The 19,582-nt window shown below is 42.5% G+C and overlaps 1 protein-coding gene and 1 long non-coding RNA gene across 10 annotated transcripts in view; one reads left to right on the top strand and one right to left on the bottom strand.

Annotated features, from left to right (window-relative positions):
* Positions 1-19,582, top strand: part of stpg2 (sperm-tail PG-rich repeat containing 2) — a 751,871-nt gene that overhangs the window by 56,073 nt on the left and 676,216 nt on the right. For all 9 annotated transcript variants that reach the window (XR_010017760.1, XR_010017759.1, XM_063046887.1 and 6 more), the window contains exons 5-6: positions 14,762-14,877; positions 18,790-18,898. Coding sequence is in view for 7 of the 9 variants with exons in the window: in XM_063046887.1 (XP_062902957.1) it covers positions 14,762-14,877; positions 18,790-18,898 (225 nt within the window). In the remaining 2 variants the exon portion in view is untranslated. The remainder of the gene's footprint in view (positions 1-14,761; positions 14,878-18,789; positions 18,899-19,582) is intronic.
* Positions 11,161-18,871, bottom strand: LOC134345737 (uncharacterized). Its single transcript, XR_010017762.1, has 3 exons — positions 18,854-18,871; positions 17,384-17,434; positions 11,161-11,359 (listed from the first exon to the last, which is right to left on the bottom strand). It is a non-coding gene; the product is annotated as an uncharacterized LOC134345737 (long non-coding RNA).

Below are 19,582 nucleotides of genomic sequence, written 5' to 3'. Positions count from 1 at the left end.
AACCTTTGCATTCCTTCCGATATCAGGAAGTCACTTTACACATTGTGTTTCTGCAAGATAATTGAAAGAGATATTGTTAGGTTGGCCATGTAGATTTAGCTCACAGATGTCAAAGAATGGCCTTTAGGCCCATTAAGTTTATTCTGGCCATCAACAGAACACATAGTCTGTCCTTGGCCTCCTCCACTGCCAAATGAAAATTAGAGGAACAACACTACATATTTTGCCTTAGCAATCTCCAGTTTGGTGGCAACAACATCAAATTCTCCAACTTCACCAGTAACCACTCACTTTCTGTGCCTTTTCCCCCATTTTTTGGACAAACTGTTGGAGAGTATTTGTAGAGACAGGACTTAAAAGCATTTGGAGAAGCATAGCCTGATTAAGGATAGTCAGTATTGCTTTGTGAAGGGCAAGTCATGCCTCATTAGCCTGATTAAAATGTTTGAGGCAAAATGACAGAATATATTGATGAAGGTAGAGCAATGGATTTAATGTATATGGATTTTGTTAAGGCATTTAACAGTGTTCCCCATGGTAAGCTCATTTAGAAATTCAGGAAGCATGAGATCCAGGAAAAGTTGGCCGTGTGGATTCAGAATTGGCTGCCCCACAGAAGACAGAGAGTGGTATTCTGCCTGGAGGTCAATGGCCAGCAGTGATCCACAGGGAGCTGTTCTGGGACCCCTGCTCTTTGTGATTTTTTATAAATGACTTGGATGAAGAAGTGGAAGAGTAGGTTAGTAAGTTTACAGATGACATGCAGATTCATGTTTTTTTTGTAATAGTGTAGAAGGTTGTTGTAGGAGATTCACAGGATACAGAGTTGGGCTGAGAAGTGGCAGATAGAGTTCAATCCAGAAAAGTGTGAAGTGTTATTCTTCAGAAGGTCAACCCTGAAGGAAGAATAACTGGGTAGGATTCTTTGTAATGTACAGGAACAGAGGGATCTTGTGGTCTATGCCCATAGATCCTTCAAAGTTGCTGCACATGTTGATAGGATGGTTAAGAAGGTGTTCAGTGTGTTGACCTTCATTATAATCTTGGGATTGAGTTTAAGAGCACCGAGGTAATGTTGCACCTTTGTAAAATTCTGATTAGACCGCACTGGAGTATTGCATTCAGTTCTGGTTGCCTCAATATAGGAAGGATGTGGAAGCTTTAGAGAGAGTGTAGAGGAGATTTACCGGGATGCTTCCTGGATTAGAAGGCATGTCTTGTGCAGATAGGTTGAGTGAGCTTGGACTTTTGTGTTTGGAGTGAAGGAGGATGAGAGGTGACTTGATAGAGGTGTTACAAGGCAATAAGAGGCATAGATAGAACAGACAGTGAGGGATGTTTTCCCAGGGCAGAAATGGCTAATGAAAGGGGGCATAATTTTAAGGTGAATGGTGGATGTCACAGGTGGATTTTTTACACAGAGAGTGGTGGGTGCATTGAGTGCGCTGCCAGGGGTGATGGCAGAGGCAGGTACATTAGGGGCTTTTGAAAAACAGATAGGTAGATGGATGAAAGAAAAATGGAATTGCATATTGGAGGGAAGGGTTAGGTTGTGTCAGATTCCATCATCTGCAGTCCTTTGTTATCTCTACCTATCACCTCCCAGCTTCCGACATCAATTTCTGCCTTCATCTGCCAATCTGCTCCTTTCCTGGGTCATAAACTCATAGCTTTCAGAACTTTACAGCACAGAAACAGGCCCTTCAACCCATCTAGTCTGTGCCAAACCATTAATCTGCCTAGTCACATTGATCTGCACCCAGACCATGGCCGTCCATACCCCTCTCATCTCATCCATGTACGTATCAGAATTTCTCTTAGCTTAAGTAGCTGAAGAAGTGAGCAGAAGAATTTGGGTCGAAAAAGTCGTTTTTTTTTTAAAAACTGCTCGGGGAGAAGGGTCTGCACTGCGCAGGCGCGTGACGTAGCGCGCTAAGGTTTAAAAAGCAGACCACCATATACAGCGGCCATCGTCGGAGTGGACTGAGTCAGAGTGGGACGGCTTTGGCTCAAACAGGTTTCGGCGGGAACAGGCAGAGGCCAGGGTAGGTTCTGGTAAGTTTTTTGTTCAGATTGTCTGCCGTAGAGAGAATGCCAGGCAGGATGTTGGAATGCTCCTCTTGCAGGATGTGGGAAGTCAGGGAGCCCTCTGGTGTCCCTGACAATGACACCTGCAGAAAGTGCATCCAGCTGTAGCTCCTGACAAACCGCGTTAGGGAGCTGGAGCAGGAGCTGGATGACCTGCGGATCATTCGGGAGAATGAGGAGATTATAGATCGTAGCTACAGGGAGGTAGTTACGCCAAAGGAGCAGAGGACAGGAAATTGGGTCACTGTCAGGCGAGGGAAGAGGAAAGGGCAGGCAGAGCAGGGTTCCCCTGTGGCCATTCCCCTCAACAACAAGTATACCGCATTGGATACTGTTGGGGGGGATGACTTACCTGGGACAAGCTGCAGTAGCCGGATCTCTGGTACTGGGTCTGGCTCTGCAGTGCAGAAGGGAGGGGGGAAAAAGAGGAGAGCGGTAGTGATAGGGTACTCGATAGTTAGAGGTGCAGATAGGAGGTTCTGTGGTCATGACAGAGAATCCAGGATGGTTTGTTGCCTCCCAGGTGCCAGGGTCAAGGATGTCTCTGATCGATTGCATGACATTCTGAAGTGGGAGGGTGATCAGCCAGATGTCATGGTGCACATCGGTACTAATGACATAGCAAGGAAGAGTGAGGAGGTCCTGGGGAGTGAGTATAGAGAGCTTGGTAGGAAGTTGAAAAGCAGGACCTCGAGGGTGGTAATCTCAGGATTGCTACCTGTGCTAGGTGCCAGTGAGGGTAGGAATAGGATGCTTTGGAGGATGAACAAGTGGCTGAGGAACTGGTGTAGGGAGCAGGGTTTCAGATTTCAGGATCATTGGGACCTCTTCTGGGGCAGGTGGGACCTGTACAAGAGAGACGGGTTACACTTGAACTACAGGGGGACCAATATCCTTTCAGGGAGGTTTGTTAATGCTATTGGGGGGGCTTTAAACTAGATTTGCAGGGGGATGGGAACCACAGTACCAGAGCTGACAGTGTGGCTGGGGTGAAAATAAATAATGTTAAAAGTTCAAGCAAATCCACGAATAGAAAGGTTGTGAGTGGTGGTAAAATTCTTCTGAGGTGTATATATTTCAATGCTAGGAGTATTGCGGGGAAGGTGGATGAGTTGAGGGCGTGGATTGACACGTGGAATTATGATGATGTAGCAATTAGTGAAACTTGGCTACAGGAGGGGCAGGACTGGCAGCTTAATATTCCAGGGTTCCGATGTTTCAGATGTGATCGAGGCAGAGGAATGAAAGGTGGGGGAGTGGCATTGCTTGTTAGGGAAAATATTACAGCAGTGCTCAGGCAGGACAGATTAGAGGGCTTGTCTACTGAGTCCTTACGGGTGGAGCTGAGAAACAGGAAAGGTATGGCCACATTAATGGGATTGTATTACAGACCACCCAATAGTCAAAGAGAATTGGAAGTGCAAATCTGCAGAGAGATAGCAGGCAACTGCAGGAAACATAAAGTTGTGGTGGTAGGGGATTTTAATTTTCCATATATTGATTGGGTCTCCCATACTGTTAGGGGTCTAGATGGTTTAGAGTTTGTAAAATGTGTTCAGGAAAGTTTTCTAAATCAATATATAGAGGGACCAACTAGAGGGGATGCAATATTGGATCTCCTGTTAGGAAACGAGTTAGGACAAGTGACAGAAGTCTGTGTAGGGGAGCACTTTGGTTCCAGTGATCATAACACCATTAGTTTCAACTTGATCATGGACAAGGATAGATCTGATCCTAGGGTTGAGGTTCTTAACTGGAAGAAGGCCAAATTTGAAGAAATGAGAAAGGATCTAAAAAGCGTGGATTGGGACAGGTTGTTCTCTGGCATGGATGTGATCAGTAGGTGGGAAGCCTTCAAAGCAGAAATTTTGAGAGTGCAGAATTTGTATGTTCCTGTCAGGATTAAAGGCAAGGTGAATAGGAATAAGGAATCTTGGTTCTCAAGGGATATTGCAACTCTGATAAAGAAGAAGAGGGAGTTGTATGACGTGTATAGGAAGCAGGGAGTAAATAAGGTGCTTGAGGAGTATAAGAAGTGCAAGAAAATACTTAAGAAAGAAATCAGGAGGGCTAAAAGAAGACATGAGGTTGCCTTGGCAGTCAAAGTGAAGGATAATCCAAAGAGCTTTTACAGGTATATTAAGAGCAAAAGGATTGTAAGAGATAAATTTGGTCCTCTTGAAGATCAGAGTGGTCAGCTATGTGCGGAACCAAAGGAAATGGGGGAGATCTTAAATAGGTTTTTTGCGTCTGTGTTTACTAAGGAAACTGGCATGAAGTCTATGGAATTAAGGGAAACAAGTAGTGAGATCATGGAAACTGTACAGATCGAAAAGGAGGAGGTCCTTGCTGTCTTGAGGAAGATTAAAGTGGATAAATCCCTGGGACCTGACAGGGTGTTCCCTCGGACCTGGAAGGAGACTAGTGATGAAATTGCAGGGGCCCTGGCTGAAATATTTAAAATGTCGCTGTCTACAGGTGAGGTGCCGGAGGATTGGAGAGTGGCTCATGTTGTTCTGTTGTTTAAAAAAGGATCGAAAAGTAATCCGGGAAAATATAGGCCAGTAAGTTTAACGTCAGTAGTAGGTAAGTTATTGGAGGGAGTACTAAGAGACAGAATCTACAAACATTTGGATAGACTGGGACTTATTAGGGAGAGTCAACATGGCTTTGTGCGTGGTAGGTCATGTTTGACCAATCTATAGGAATTTTTCGAGGAGGTTACCAGGAAAGTGGATGAAGGGAAGGCAGTGGATATTGTCTACATGGACTTCAGTAAGGCCTTTGACAAGGTCCTGCATGGGAGGTTAGTTAGGAAAATTCAGTCGCTAGGTATACTTGGAGAGGTGGTAAATTAGATTAGACATTGGCTCGATGGAAGAAGCCAGGGAGTGGTGGTAGAGAATTGCTTCTCTGAGTGGAGGCCTGTGACTAGTGGTGTGCCACAGGGATCAGTGCTGGGTCCATGTTATTTGTCATCTATATCAATGATCTGGATGATAATGTGGTAAATTGGATCAGCAAGTTTGCTGATGATACAAAGATTGGAGGTGTAGTAGACAGTGAGGAAGGTTTTCAGAGCCTGCAGAGGGACTTGGACCAGCTGGAAAAATGGGCTAAAAAATGGCAGATGGAGTTTAATACTGACAAGTGTGAGGTATTGCACATTGGAAGGACAAACCAACATGGAACATACAGGGTTAATGGTAAGGCACTGAGGAGTGCAGTGGAACAGAGGGATCTGGGAATACAGATACAAAATTCCCTAAAAGTGGTGTCACAGGTAGATAGAGTCGTAAAGAGAGCTTTTGGTACATTGGCCTTTATTAATTAAAGTGTTGAGTATAAGAGCTGGAATGTTATGATGAGGTTGTATAAGGCATTGGTAAGGCCGAATCTGGAGTATTGTGTTCAGTTTTGGTCACCAAATTACAGGAAGGATATAAATAAGGTTGAAAGAGTGCAGAGAAGGTTTACAAGGATGTTGCCGGGACTTGAGAAACTCAGTTACAGAGAAAGGTTGAATAAGTTGGGACTTTATTACCTGGACCGTAGAAGAATGAGGGGAGATTTGATAGGGGTATATAAAATTATGATGGGTATAGATAGAGTGAATGCAAGCAGGCTTTTTCCACTGAGGCAAGGGGAGAAAAAAACCAGAGGACATGGGTTTAGGGTGAAGGGGGAAAAGTTTAAAGGGAACATTAACGGGGCTTCTTTACACAGAGAGTGGTGGGAGTATGGAATGAGGTGGTAAATGCGGGTTCTTTTTTAACATTTAAGAATAAATTGGACAGATGCATGAATGGGAGGTGTATGGAGGGATATGGTCCGTGTGCAGGTCAGTGGGACTGGGCAGAAAATGGTTCGGCACAGCCAAGAAGGGCCAAAAGGCCTGTTTCTGTGCTGTAGTTTCTATGGTTTCTATGGTTTCTATGGTTTAAGCATTTCACCTTTCACCCTTAACCCATGACTTCTTGTTGTAGTCTCACCCAACCTCAATGGAAAAAGTCTGCTTGCATTTACCTTTTCTATACCCCTCGTAATTTTATACACTTCTTTCAAATCTCCCCTCAGTCTTCTGTGTTCTAAAGAATAAAGTCCTAGCCTTTTCAACTTTTCCCTAAAACTCAGGTCCTCAAGTAACAGCAACATCCTTGTAAATTTTCTCTGTACTCTTTCGATCTTTTTTTCATCTTTCCTGTAGGTAGATGACCAAAACAGCACAGAATACTCCAAATCAGGCCTCACCAATGTCTTATACAATTTCAACATAACATCCTATCTACTGTACTCAAAAAGCTCTCTGCTTCTTTCTGGAGATGTCCAGTCCTTGTACACCTCCATCCCCCATCAAGAGGACCTTAAAGCTCTCCACCTCTTTCTGGAAAACAGATCCAACAAGTTCCTCTCCACCATCACTCTCCTCTGTCTGGCGGAACTGGTCCTCACTCTCAATAATTTCTCCTCCAGCTCCTCCAACTTCCTTCAAACCAAGGGTGTAGCCATGGGCACTCACATGGGTCCCAGCTATGCCTGCCTTTTTGTTGGCTATGTGGAACAGTCCATGTTCCAACTCTACACCGGTATTGCTCCCCAACTCTTCTTTCGCTACATTGATGACTGCACTGGTGCTGCTTCTTGCACCCATGCAGAGCTTATCAACTTCATCAACTTTGCCTCCAACTGCCACCCTGCCCTCAAATTTACTTGGTCCATCTCCGACACATCCCTTCCCTTTCTCATTCTCTCTGTCTCCATCTCTGGAGACAGTCTATCGACTGATATATGTTATAAACCCACTGATTCTCACAGCTTCCTGGATGATACCTCCTCCCACCCTGTCACTTGTAAAAATGCCATCTCCTTCTTACTTCAGTGGTTGGTAAGTTGATGGAGAGTATCCTGAGAGGCAGGATTTATGAACATTTGGAGAGGCATAATATGATTAGGAATAGTCAGCATGGCTTTGTCAAAGGCAGGTTGTGCCTTACGAGCCTGATTGAATTTTTTGAGGATGTGACTAAACACATTGATGAAGGTAGAGCCGTAGATGTAGTGTATATGGATTTTAGCAAGGCATTTGATAAGGCTTATTGAGAAAGTAAGGAGGCATGAAATCGAAGGGGACATTGCTTTGTGGATCCAGAACTGGCTTGCCCACAGAAGGCAAAGAGAGGTTGTAGACGGGTCATATTCTGCATGGAGGCCGGTGACCAGTGGTGTGCCTCAGGGATCTGTTCTGGGACCCCTTCTCTTTGTGATTTTTATAAATGACCTGAATAAGGAAGTGGAGGGATGGGTTAATAAATTTGCTGATGACACAAAGTTTGGGGGTGTTGTGGATAGTGTGGAGGGCTGTTAGAGGTTACAGAGGGACATTGATAGGATGCAAAACTGGGCTGAGAAGTGGCAGATGGAGTTCAACTCAGATAAGTGTGACATGGTTCATTTTAGTAGTTCAAATATGATGGCAGAATATAGTATTAATGGGATGACTCTTAGAGTGTGGAGGATCAGAGGGATCTTAGGGTCCAAGTCCATAAGACACTCAAAGCTGCTGCACAGGTTGACTCTGTGGTAAAGGAGGCATGTGATGTATTGGCCTTCATCAATCGTGGGATTGAGTTTAAGAGCTGAGGGGTAATGTTGGAGCTATATAGGACCCTGGTCAGATCCAACTTGGAGTACTGTGCTCATTTCTGGTCACTTCACTACAGGAAAGACGTGGAAACCATAGAAAGGGTGCAGAGGAGATTTACAAGGATGTTGCCTGGATTGGGGAGCAAGCCTTATGAGAATAAGTTGAGTGAATTTGGCCTTTTCTCCTTGGAGCGACGGAGGATGGGAGGTGACCTGATAGAGGTGTACAAGATATTGAGAGGCATTGCTTGTGTGGATAGTCAGAGGCTTTTCCCCAGGGCTGAAATGGCTAGCACGAGAGGGCATAGTTTTAAGGTGCTTGGAAGTAGGTACAGAGGTAAGGGGTAAGTTTTTTATGCAGAGAGTGTGAGTGTGTGGAATGGGCTGCCGGTGGCAGTGGTGGAGGTGGAAACGATAGGGTCTTTTAAGAAACTCCTGGATGACTACATGGAGCTTAGAAAAATAGAGGGATATGAGCGAAGCCTAGGTAGTTCTAAGGTAGGGACATGTTGGGCACAGCTTTGTGGGCCGAAGGGCCTGTATTGTGTTGTAGGCTTTCTATGTTTCTAATTCCAACATCTCCACCACATCTGCTCTCAGGATGAGACTTTTCATTCCAGATCTACTGAGCTGTCCTCCTCCTTCAAAGAAAGGGGCTTCTCTTTCTCTACCATCAAAGCTGCCCTCACTCACATATCTTCCATTTCATGCACGTCTGCCCTTGCCTCATTCTCCCGCTACCATACCAGGGATAGGGTTCCTCTTGTCATCACCTACTATCCCACTAGCCTCCATGTCCAGCACATAATTCTCCGTAACTTCCGCCATCTCTGACGGGAACCCACCACCCAGCACATCTTTCCCTTCCCCCGCTTTCTGCTTTCAACAGGGATTGCTCCCTACGTGACTCCCTTGTCCGTTTATTTCTTCCCACTGGACTCTCTCCTGGTATTTAACCTTGCAAGTGGAACAAGTGCCTTACCTGCCCCATCGTCTCCCTCACTACCATTTAGGGCCCCAAACAGTCCTTCCAGGTGAGGCAATTTTTCACCTGTGAGTCTGTTGGGATCATCCACTGTATCTATCTGGTGCTCCCAATGTGGCCTCCTGTATATTGGTGAGAGCCGATGTAGATAGGGAGACCACTTCACCAAGTACCTACGCTCTTGTCTGCCAGAAAAAGCCAGTTCTCTCAGTAGACTCCCATTTCAATTCTACTTCCCAGTCCCATTCTGACATGTCATTCCATGGCCTCCTCTACAGCCGCAATGAGGCCACACTCGGGTTGGAGGAGCAGCACCTTATATTCAGTCTGGGTAGCCTCCAACCTGATGGAACCAAATCTCACTCGTGGCTACAATGTCATAATTCTGTGTGCTGATCGATGCCCTAAACTCATCTACCTTTCCTACAATACTCCTTGCATTGAAATATATGCAGTTCAGAACTTTAGTCCCACCATGCTCAATCTTTCAATTCCTGACCTTGTATGTAGGCTTAACAACTACTTTCTCCACAACCTCTTCTTTATCTCATCCCACTGCAGTTCTAGTTTACCCCTCCCCCCTCCCCCCGCCATCATCCCCGTGCAGCACCAGCAAACCTTCCTGTGAGGATATTAGTCCTCCTCTAGTTCAGTTGCAAGCCATCCCTTTTGTATAGGCCCCTCCTTCCCTGGGGAGAGCCCAATGATCTAAAAATCTGAAGTTCTCTCTCACGATCCACGTGTTAAACTATAAAATTTTCCCATTTCTAGCCTCACTATCACATGATGCAGATAGCATTCCCAAGATCACAATCCTGGAGGTCCTGTCTTTTAACTTAGCATTTAACTCCTTGAACTCAGTTTGCAGAACCTCGTCACTCATCCTACCAATGTCATTAGCACCATTGTGGACCATGACACTTGGCTGAGTTCCACCCTCCCACTTCAGAATGATGTGGACTCGATCTGAGATGTCCCTGACCCTGGCACCACGAGGCAACAAACCATCCAGGAACCTCATTCTCGTCCACAGGACCTCCTTTCTGTTCCCCTAACCAACAATTCCCCTGTCACTACAGCATGCCTCTTGTTCCCCATTTCCTTCTGAGCCAGAGGACCAGACTCAATGCCAGAGACCTGCTTGTTGCAGCTTCTCCTTGGTACGTTGTACCCCCCAACAATGTCCAACTTACAGGTGACTACCTCCCTATAGCTCCTATCTGTCAGCTTCTTATGTTCCTGTGTGAGCTGAGGTCATACAGAGACTGGAGATTTCCTGAAGTTCCCATATCTCACGCAAGGAACAATGGGTCCACTAACTCTGGACCCATCCTCAGCATACTAGCTATGTACTAACAGGAAAAAAACTCACATGAAGCTTACTTCCAAGCCTGTTCTCGCATAAGCCTGTTGAGCCAAACCCGACCACTCGTAACACTGCCCCACTTCAACAATGACCACTCTGCTTACACCTTCTTTCTTTTTATTGGCTCAAACAATGACTCACTCCTGACGAGACTTGCAGTTTTCAAATGGCTCCTGTCTTGCAAGATGTCGCTCTTGCCCTTGCTACTTCAAAAAGTGACTCTGTTACCTTTTACCTATCTCATTCCAGTTCTTGCTCTATCCCTCCCACTCACTTTATACTGATATTGGCTACCTTTTCAGTCTTGATAAAGAGCCTTGACCAAAAACTCAACCGTTCATTTCCATCCACCAATGTTGCCCAACCACAAAGTGTCTCCAGGTATTTGCATTTCAGGCTCTCAAGAAAACATGTACACTAATCCTAACTGACCAGGTCTTCTTTATTTCATCCACATTTCTATCAACTCCCCATGATTATATCACTCACTGCCAGGTTTGTGGCAATTTATTGTAGTCATTTAACTCACCAACCTTATGTCTTTGAGAGGCGACAGCCCCTGGGGAAAGTCACGTGGTCACAGGGTGAACGTGCAAACTCTACACAGAGAGCTCAGAAGGCCGTGATAGTATCCAGGCCCCTGGAGGTATGAGTAGACTACTCCTCCATTCCCACCTACTGCTTGTTATTTGTTATGATAAATCTGAGGTTGATACATTATCGTTACTAGTGATTACAAAGATTTGTTAAGAGTGATTTAGGACACAAAGCTACCTTCAAATCCGCTGAACACACCGAGGTCTCTAGGATGCTAACACAAGGAAATCTGCAGATGCTGGAAATTCAAGCAAAACACATAAAAAACATTGGTGAATGCAGCAGGCCAGGCAGCATCTATAGGAAGAGTTACAGTCGACGTATCGGCCGAGACCCTTCGTCAGGACTCTAGGAGTTGCCTTGTGTTCTGTAGTTCCTTGGCATGATAGGCATCTAAAGACACAATGATTTCACGTCCCAGATCACAGTGATGGGTCGAAGTACAAAGCAGTCGGTCATAAATTCACATTTAACCTTTATTTACAGAAATTAGTGCTGTTTTCCTCTGGATTGATTTTTCTATATCTGTGCAACAGTATAATAGATTCCAGTTAGCAGAGTGTGTTTAGAAAGCTTATTTAAAAGGTCGTTGAAAAGTCAGTTTCTTTGTTGATATCCTTTCACTGGAATGGATTTGGCCTTGATGTATTGCCTTCTTTTCATCCTGTTGCATGCGTTACCTTTGAGAGAGAAAACAGTCCATTAACACACAAATTAAAGCATGAGAGTACTTTAATTCTGCATCTTATTTTGTAGTTATTTATTTGTAAGGTTATTTGGAAAGGTCCAAACCACCTTCCTCATCCATTTGGCTGTCAGCCTGAGTGAACTTCAGTAATTCTTTCCCAAATTATATTGCTGCATTCGCCCAGAGACCTGCAGAGCCAAGTTGAGCTTGCTCCAATGAAACCATATTTTATCAGGTAAATAAGTAATCATTGTCCTGGATGACTTGAAGTGGCACTTTGAGGAAAAAAGTAATCTGTTGATTTAAGATTATGAGCACAACATTAATTATGTTTTGCCATATTTGTTTTTTCGAACAGGCTTTTAATCCTGTGATAAATGGGGTGCTCTTACCTGAGTAACAGGAAGGTTGCCAAAGTAGTGGTCAATTTGTATTATTTATAATTCAGTTTCTGGTGCAATAATCAATAATCTGAGCAACAGATGGATGGGCTTTAAGATTCATTTGTAATTAATACTGTGAACCAGCCAGCCGCACTTAGATAATCCCTCCTCTTATGGAATAAAACAGAATGGTTCTTAAAAGAATCAGGAGCAGTGGCAGAAATGGACCTCAAAAGTGATCCAAATGTTCAAGATGTGTGAGCTGAGGTTGTCTGTTATATTTTGATCCATGATGGGAAATTGTGACTCACAAATTTGTCTGAGTTTTTTTTTTGAGAAGCTGACAAAGCTGGTGGACATTATCTTCTGAGATTTTTGCAAGGCGTTTGACAAAGTCCCACATGGTGCAGAATTTAGAATACATGGAATTCACAGAGAAATAGCAAACTGGATATACCATAAACATGAGAAATTCTGTAGATGTTGGAAACCCAAAGCAACACACACAAAATGCTAGAGGAACTCAGCAGGCCAGGCAGCATCTATATAGTAGAGTAAACAGTCGATGTTCCAGGCCGAGACCCATTATCAGGACTGGAAAGGAAGGCGAGAAGTCAGAATAAGAAGTGGGGGAGGGCAGGAAAAAGAACAAGGTAGCAGGTGATGGGTAAACTGGTGGGGGGAGGGGGTGAAGTAAAGAGCTGGGAAGTTGATTGGTGAAAGGGATAAAGGGCTGGAGAAGGGGAAATCTGATAGGAGAGGACAGGAGCCTCCAAACTGATGACATGAACATCGATTTCTCAAACTTCTGTTAATTGTCCCCTTCCTCTCCTTCACCATTCCCCATTCACATTTCCCTCTCGCACCCCTGCTTCCATGCCCATCACCTCCCTCTGGTGCTCCTCCCCCTTTCCTTTCTCACATGATTTTCTCTCCTCTCCTATCAGATTGCCCCTTCTCTAGCCCCTTATCTCTTTTAGCAATCAACTTCCCAGCTCTTTACTTCACTCTTGCCCCCTCTCCCGATTTCACCTATCACCTGCCACCTTGTATTTCTTCCTCCTCCCCTCCCCCCACCTTCTGATTCTGACTTCTTCCCTTCCTTTCCAGTCCTGATGAAGGATCTCAGCCCGAAACATCGACTGTTTACTCATTTCCATAGATGCTGGACTAGGCCATCTGACCCAAACCACAATGTTTTATCTGAACATATTTCCAACGGTACCCAAACTCGAATCATGTAATTCGGTTGCATTGGGCTTGGATCAGGATGCCAAGCTCCATTTCCACTACTGTGGAGCAGAAAACACACTCCTTAAACTTCTTGGGACCTGGTCAACTGACGTGTAGCTACCTATGGTGAAGTGACAAGAGGCTTGAAATGGAGTATTCTATGGTTAATACCGGGAATTGTTTCATAGAATTATAGAGTCAGATAGATGGAAACAGGCCCTTTGTCCATACCAACCATGGTGTCCACTAAGCTAGTCCCATTGCCTCCCATATCTCTCTGAACCTTTCCTAGCCATGTATATATCCAAATGTCTCTGTTTTTTAGTTCTCCTACCCTGGAAAAAGACTGTCCAGTCATCCTGTACATACCCCTCATGATTTAAGGCACCTCTATAATGTGTACAAGATTATTTCATCTATCTCAAGCTATTCGATCCGCCTGTCACTTGTCAGCTCTTGCTTCACCCTTCCTTCCGCCTTCTTATACTGGCAATCTTCCTTCTTTGTTTACAGTTTAGATGAAGGTGTTGACCTGAAATGTTGATTGCCTATTTCCCTTCACATGCTGTCTGACCTACTGAGTTCATCTAGCACTTTGTGTGTATTCAAAATGTTAAATATCGCCATGTAGTGTATAGACAGAGTGTTGTGTGTAAGTTCAAGCTGAGGTCACATGGAGCTGGTTTGACATTGCACCAGGAACAACAACTTATTTCTGTGTAGTACCCTTTGAGTGGAAAAATATCCCATGGCACTTCAGGGAAATTCTTTCAAAGAAAAAATCTTGCTCAGTCCTTACAGAGACATGAGGACAGGAAACTTAAGTGAGGCGAGTTTTAAGGAGTGTCTTAAAGGAAGAAAGAGGTTTAGAGATGATGAGGGAGAAAAGTTTTAGATTTGAGGGTCAAGCTGCCGGTAATGGAGTGAATAAATCGGATGCGTTCACATCGAGCCACAGAGACGTACAGCACGGAAACAGACCCTTCAGCCCAACTGGGCCATGCCAACCACCGTGTCCCCTCCAAGTTTGTCCTATTTGCCAGTGTTTGGACCAAAACATTCCAAACATTTTCAATTTATATACCTCCCCAACTGTCTTTTAGATGTTGTCCATTTCTGCCTCAGTCACTTCCCCTAGCAGCTCTTTCCTCATGGATACTATTCTTTGTTTCTAAAAAAAAAATGCTCTCTCTACTTCCTATTAAATGTTTCCCCCCCCCCACCCACCCTCAAACTAAACCCATGCTCTCTACCTCTTGATTTCCCCAATCCTGGAAAAACGACACAATGCATTCACCCTGTCTGGCAATGGTTAGAGCTGGACATACTGCAGCAATTTCCCAGATTGGTTTCATCTTGCAGATAACATAACACTAGTGTAAGATCAGAGATACCGCTATGTAGATAATTGACTTGATACTGTGATGATCCTGTATGTTTTCATCCCCAAAAGATGGCCCAACTCTCTGCTGGATTCTTCAGGAGCCCACATGAATCCAAATATAATTTGCAGTATGTTTCTGGAAGTAATCCTCAAGAAATCCGATAAATGTTACCATTGTCATGCCCTTGCAACCAAATATAGTTCTATGGACACTTTGTGCATAGCAAGGTCGCACAAAACACAGGGGTGATAATGATCAGAGGATCTACAGTAATGTAGTGACTTATGGAATAACTATTAGTACGAGCCCTTTAAGATGCTGAATCTTTTGTTTATGGAATTTATTTAAGTACAAGATTGATCTAATCCAATGTTTCTTCATCTTTCATTTCAGATTGAGTCATATCCTACTCGCCAATATAAAGGAGTTCATTTTGGAAACAGGACATCTAAACGGATTGATTTTAAAATCCCGCTGGGACCAGGACCAGGCTGCTATGATATCCAGAAGTAAGTATAATTTTAATCCTGTATCTATTAAACAATTTATGTCACATATTGAGGGTTTCAATATGCAGGATGTTCATAACAACTACAGTGCCTATAACAAGTATTCACCCCTCTTGGAAGTTTTCATGCTTTATTATTTTACAACATTGAAACACTGTGGATTTAATTTGGCTTTTTTGACACTGATCAACAGAAAAGACTCTTTCGTGTCAAATGAAAACAAATGTCTACAAATCGGTTTAAATTTATTACAATTATTTAACACAACATAACTGATTGCAAAATTACCCACCCCCTTCAAGTCAGTATTTAGTATTTGCATCTTTGGCAGCAATTACAGCCTTGAGTCTGTGTGGATAGGTCTCTATCAGCGGGATAGTGAGGATACCACGGGGATTGTGAGTGAACAGCCCTTTTCAAGTCCAGCCACAAATTCTCAATTGGATTGAGATCTAGACTCTGATTTGGCCACTCCAGGACATTAACTTTGTTTTTAAGCCATTCCTGTGTAGCTTTGGCTTTATGCTTTGGAGGTCATTGTCTTGCTGGAAAACAAATCTTCTCCCAAGTCACAGTTTGCCAAGTATAGTATTTAGTCTGATGGCCAAAAAGCTCAATTTTGGTTTCATCAGATCATAGAACCTTCTTCCAGCTGACTTCAGAGTCTCCTACATGCCTTCTGGCAAACTCTAACCAAGATCTCATGTGAAATGTTTTCAACAGTGGCTTTCTCTTTGGTACTGTCCCGTAATGCTGTGACTGTTAAAGCACCCGGGCAACAAATGTTGTATGCGCAGACTCTCCCATCCCAGCCACTGAAGCTTGTAACTTCTCCAGAGTTGTCATAGGTCTCTTGGTGGCCTCCTTCACTGGTCCCCTTCTTGCGCAGTTGCTCAGTTTTTGAGGACGGCCTGCTCGAGGCAGATTTACTGTTATGTCATATTCTTTCCATTTCTTGATAATTGACTTAACTGTACTCCAAAGGATATTCAGTGACTTGGAAATTTTCTTGAATCTATCTCCTGATTTGTGCCTTTCAATAACCTTTTTGCAGATTGCTTTGTGTTTTCTTTTGTCTTCATGGTGTAGTTTTTGCCGGGATACTGTCTCAAAAGCAATTAGACCTTACAGACACAGATATATTTTTACAACAATCAATTGAAACACCTTGACTGCACACAGATCTTCAAAAACAGATCTCTAGTTAACCAATTATGTAACTTCTAAAACCAATTGGCTGCACCAGTGATGATTTGATGTGTCATATTAAAGTGAGTGAATACCTGTGCACTCAATTATTTTGTATTTTATGTTTGTAATAAATTTAGATCACTTTGTAGAGATCTGTTTTCACTTTGACATGAAAGAGTCTTTTTCTTTTGATTAGTGTCAAGAAAAGCCAAATTAATTCCACTGTGATTCAATGTTGTAGAACAATAAAACATGAAACCTTCCAAGGGGGTGAATAAACTTTATAGGCACTGTATGTATGTATATGTGTGCCTATATATATATATTTACCTGTATTTAAAATGGAAATGTAGCATGAATGAATTATTTCCATTTTTAACTGGAATTAATTCATTCATGCTACATTTCCATTTTAATATATTCACCAGCTCCTAAATCATTCACGTTTAAAATGGGCACCGAAAATGTTAGTTAAAAAAAGATATTAATCCCTAATTTCTATTGGTGTCAATTTCAGACATGTCTTAATTGCATGATCTTAATCCATCCTTTACATTGAGGCGAAAGTGCTGTACTTATACAGTAGGTACATTTGCTTGAGGTCAATTGCATGCAAGAATAAAGATAAATAATTAATGTCTCATCAATAGAAAAAAACATGATTCGTGGGGAATGATCAGCAGGTCAGGCAGCCTCTGTTGAGTGAGAAACAGGGTTACAGTTTCAGGTTGATGACCTTTCATTTGAACTAGGAAATTGTTAGCAACATGATCAGTTTTAAGATGCAGAGAAAATGGAAATGGTCAGAAGTGAAGATCAGCTATTGGGCCAACGTTAGTCAAGGTTAAATACCAAGTGGGCTAATGGGACAATTAAAGAAGCAAAAAATGGGCCTGGAGGTTTTCTGAAATGGTTGATGCCTTTACTGAATCCAGGAGGCCATAATTTAGGGTGATGATCCTTGAGCTTAGAGTATATTGAGCTGCAGTGACAGTCTGGAGGAAGTTATGGACGGAGAGGTAAAGTGGGTAACTGTTGCTTCACTTACGTTTGCAGTGCTTGTAGCAGATCGAATGAAGGGCAAGCTCATCACTTGTAAAATGTGTTTGGGATCCAGGAGGCAAAAAAAATCCTCATGATGTGATTAGTGGTGGAAAAAATAAGAGTTACACCTTACCAACATTTAATCATCTTTTGTGTCCTTGAGTTCCTCAGATTACCTTTAATAATGAGGGGTCACTTTTGTGCTGAATATAGTTGAAATAGTTTTCCTTGTACTTCATGTAAACTCAGTGTTGATTGATTTGTTACTTACAGCAGTCTTATTGTAAAACGCTATTATGGTTCCAACCCACTCTGTCAACACCTATGGGGACAAAGATTGCAAAATGTGGCTATTAGAAGCAATGAGGGGACTGTTCTTAAGTCACTGCTATGTTATAGGAGCATTATAACTTTTAATCTCTTTGATATACACAGACTATTATGTGCATCTAGGTTCTGAGCTGGTGACCTCCATGACCTGACCCAATATCCAAATCATGGTCCAGACTGACGTTCCAATGCAATATTGAGGGAAAGCTGCAGAACCAGAGAGAGCATCTTTCAGATTTAATCTGGGTTCTGCCTGCATTATCAGAAGAATATAACATAATCTTAATGCCTCAGAGAGAAACAGCACTCAAGCGAGGAGAGCTGGTGCACGAGATGTGGTTTTATGTTACATACATTATCAGTTAAAGTGAGCACAGAAATGTTTGAATAAGTTCAGCGAGGATAGAAAATAAACATTGGGTTAGCAGTAACAAGAGACACTTTGTCAGTGTCTTGACAGATTCTGTAGAGCCATGTGGTCATGTGACAAGGAACTATAACAAGTCATTAAGTGACACCACTTCAATGTGATACCACATATTGGGACTTAAGATAGCTCAGGCAGTAATAATATTAAACAATGAGAGACGTTATGTTTGCCTTCTATAGAATCTTGGTTATATCATTGTTGGATACTATTGGTCCTGGCATCCCTGTTATGAATCAAATATAATAGGGAAGGTGTAAGGAATAGGTGAAATCAGAACTGAGAATTTACATTTTCATAAAAAATTTGAAAGGCAAACATTCTTCCTTAACAAAGAGAAATATGGGAGCAGGGTTTGAGTTCATTGTTAGATTTCTGGATGTTAAGAGTATCAAGGGAGTTGGGAATATGCAGGAAAATGGGGTCGAGTTATAAGATCAACAGTATCTTGCTGAAAGGCAGAGCTAGCTCAGAAGACCAAATACCTACTCCTTATCCTTTTTTTTACGTTTCTAAAGAGAAATTTAAGTTATGGAGCAGTTTCATAGAGAGATATAAATATGGTTTAATTAATAGAGGAAAGCACAACACAGGACCCATAACTATATAATATTCATTCATAAATTCAATAGGAAATTCAGGAGAAACTTATTTACTCAGAGGCCAATGAATATGTAGAGCCTACTCCTACATGAGAATAGCTTGAAGTGAAAAGATTAAAGAATTTAAGGCAAACATGATAAATTCATGATGGAGGAATATATAGGGTGAAAAATGAAGGGTATAAGGTCTCATGTGGTGTATTATCATGGATGTCTGGCTATCTTGTAATGTACATTCTTCCTAATTCAATAGATATATAGAGAGGAATGTGAACTGTACAAACTTAAACTAAGTCTCTGTCCTGTCCTGTGCTTTAGGGAGAGTACCCTTAATTACGAAAACATTAACATGAAGCATATTGATCAAAAACGAGAGTCTTACGTGCCCCGATATATTGACGCAGTTGTACAAGATGAGGAAAAGAAGGTAAAAGAAAATTATTGAGAAACTGTTCTGTTTCTTCATTATTCCTTTGTGTTGCTGTGTTATCCTGATTCTGCTTGCAAACCTGACTCTGCTCTGGAACAGCTTGAATAAGTAACATGATCCTGCCTGTTACCTAACAACCAAATACAATTTGTCATTTTTATTGCTGGTATTTATTTCACAAAAGTCGTGAATTCCAATAGTCTTTTCCTTGTCCTGACCTTGTAGATGGTGGACGGCATTTAGGGTGCCAGTCTTCCCACGACATGAAATAATAAATCTGGGTACTGTGCATTATGCCCATTAACAATTGGTTAAGATGGGTGATTGTGTCAGTTTCGGAACAAGTGCGTGCCCTTCCTGCTCCAGGTGTTAACAGCTTAGGGCAAGAGTAGCCAAAAACATCAGGCGATCAGATAACACAGCCATCTTTACACCTGGGCTGTCAATGTTAAGGGCATTAGGATTAGGCTTCTTATTCGGGGTGGGGGTTGGTCGAGAACACTGTTGAAGTAACAATCTTTAAATTTACTGATTTCAAGAATGAGGTCAAGAATATACTGAGTAAAGAGATCACTTGTGTACTGTTATTATTTACTATCTCAATAAAGCTGATGTTATTATCAATCTTTATAAAATGTATAAGGGTTGTATTATTCAAGTACATGTTACAAATGTGTTATA

This window comes from Mobula hypostoma, chromosome 4 (assembly GCF_963921235.1).
Source record: "Mobula hypostoma chromosome 4, sMobHyp1.1, whole genome shotgun sequence".
Classification (NCBI taxonomy): Eukaryota; Metazoa; Chordata; class Chondrichthyes; order Myliobatiformes; family Myliobatidae; genus Mobula; species Mobula hypostoma.
Note: the sequence above shows the minus strand (reverse complement) of the source record. Positions and strands in the feature narration are given on the sequence as shown.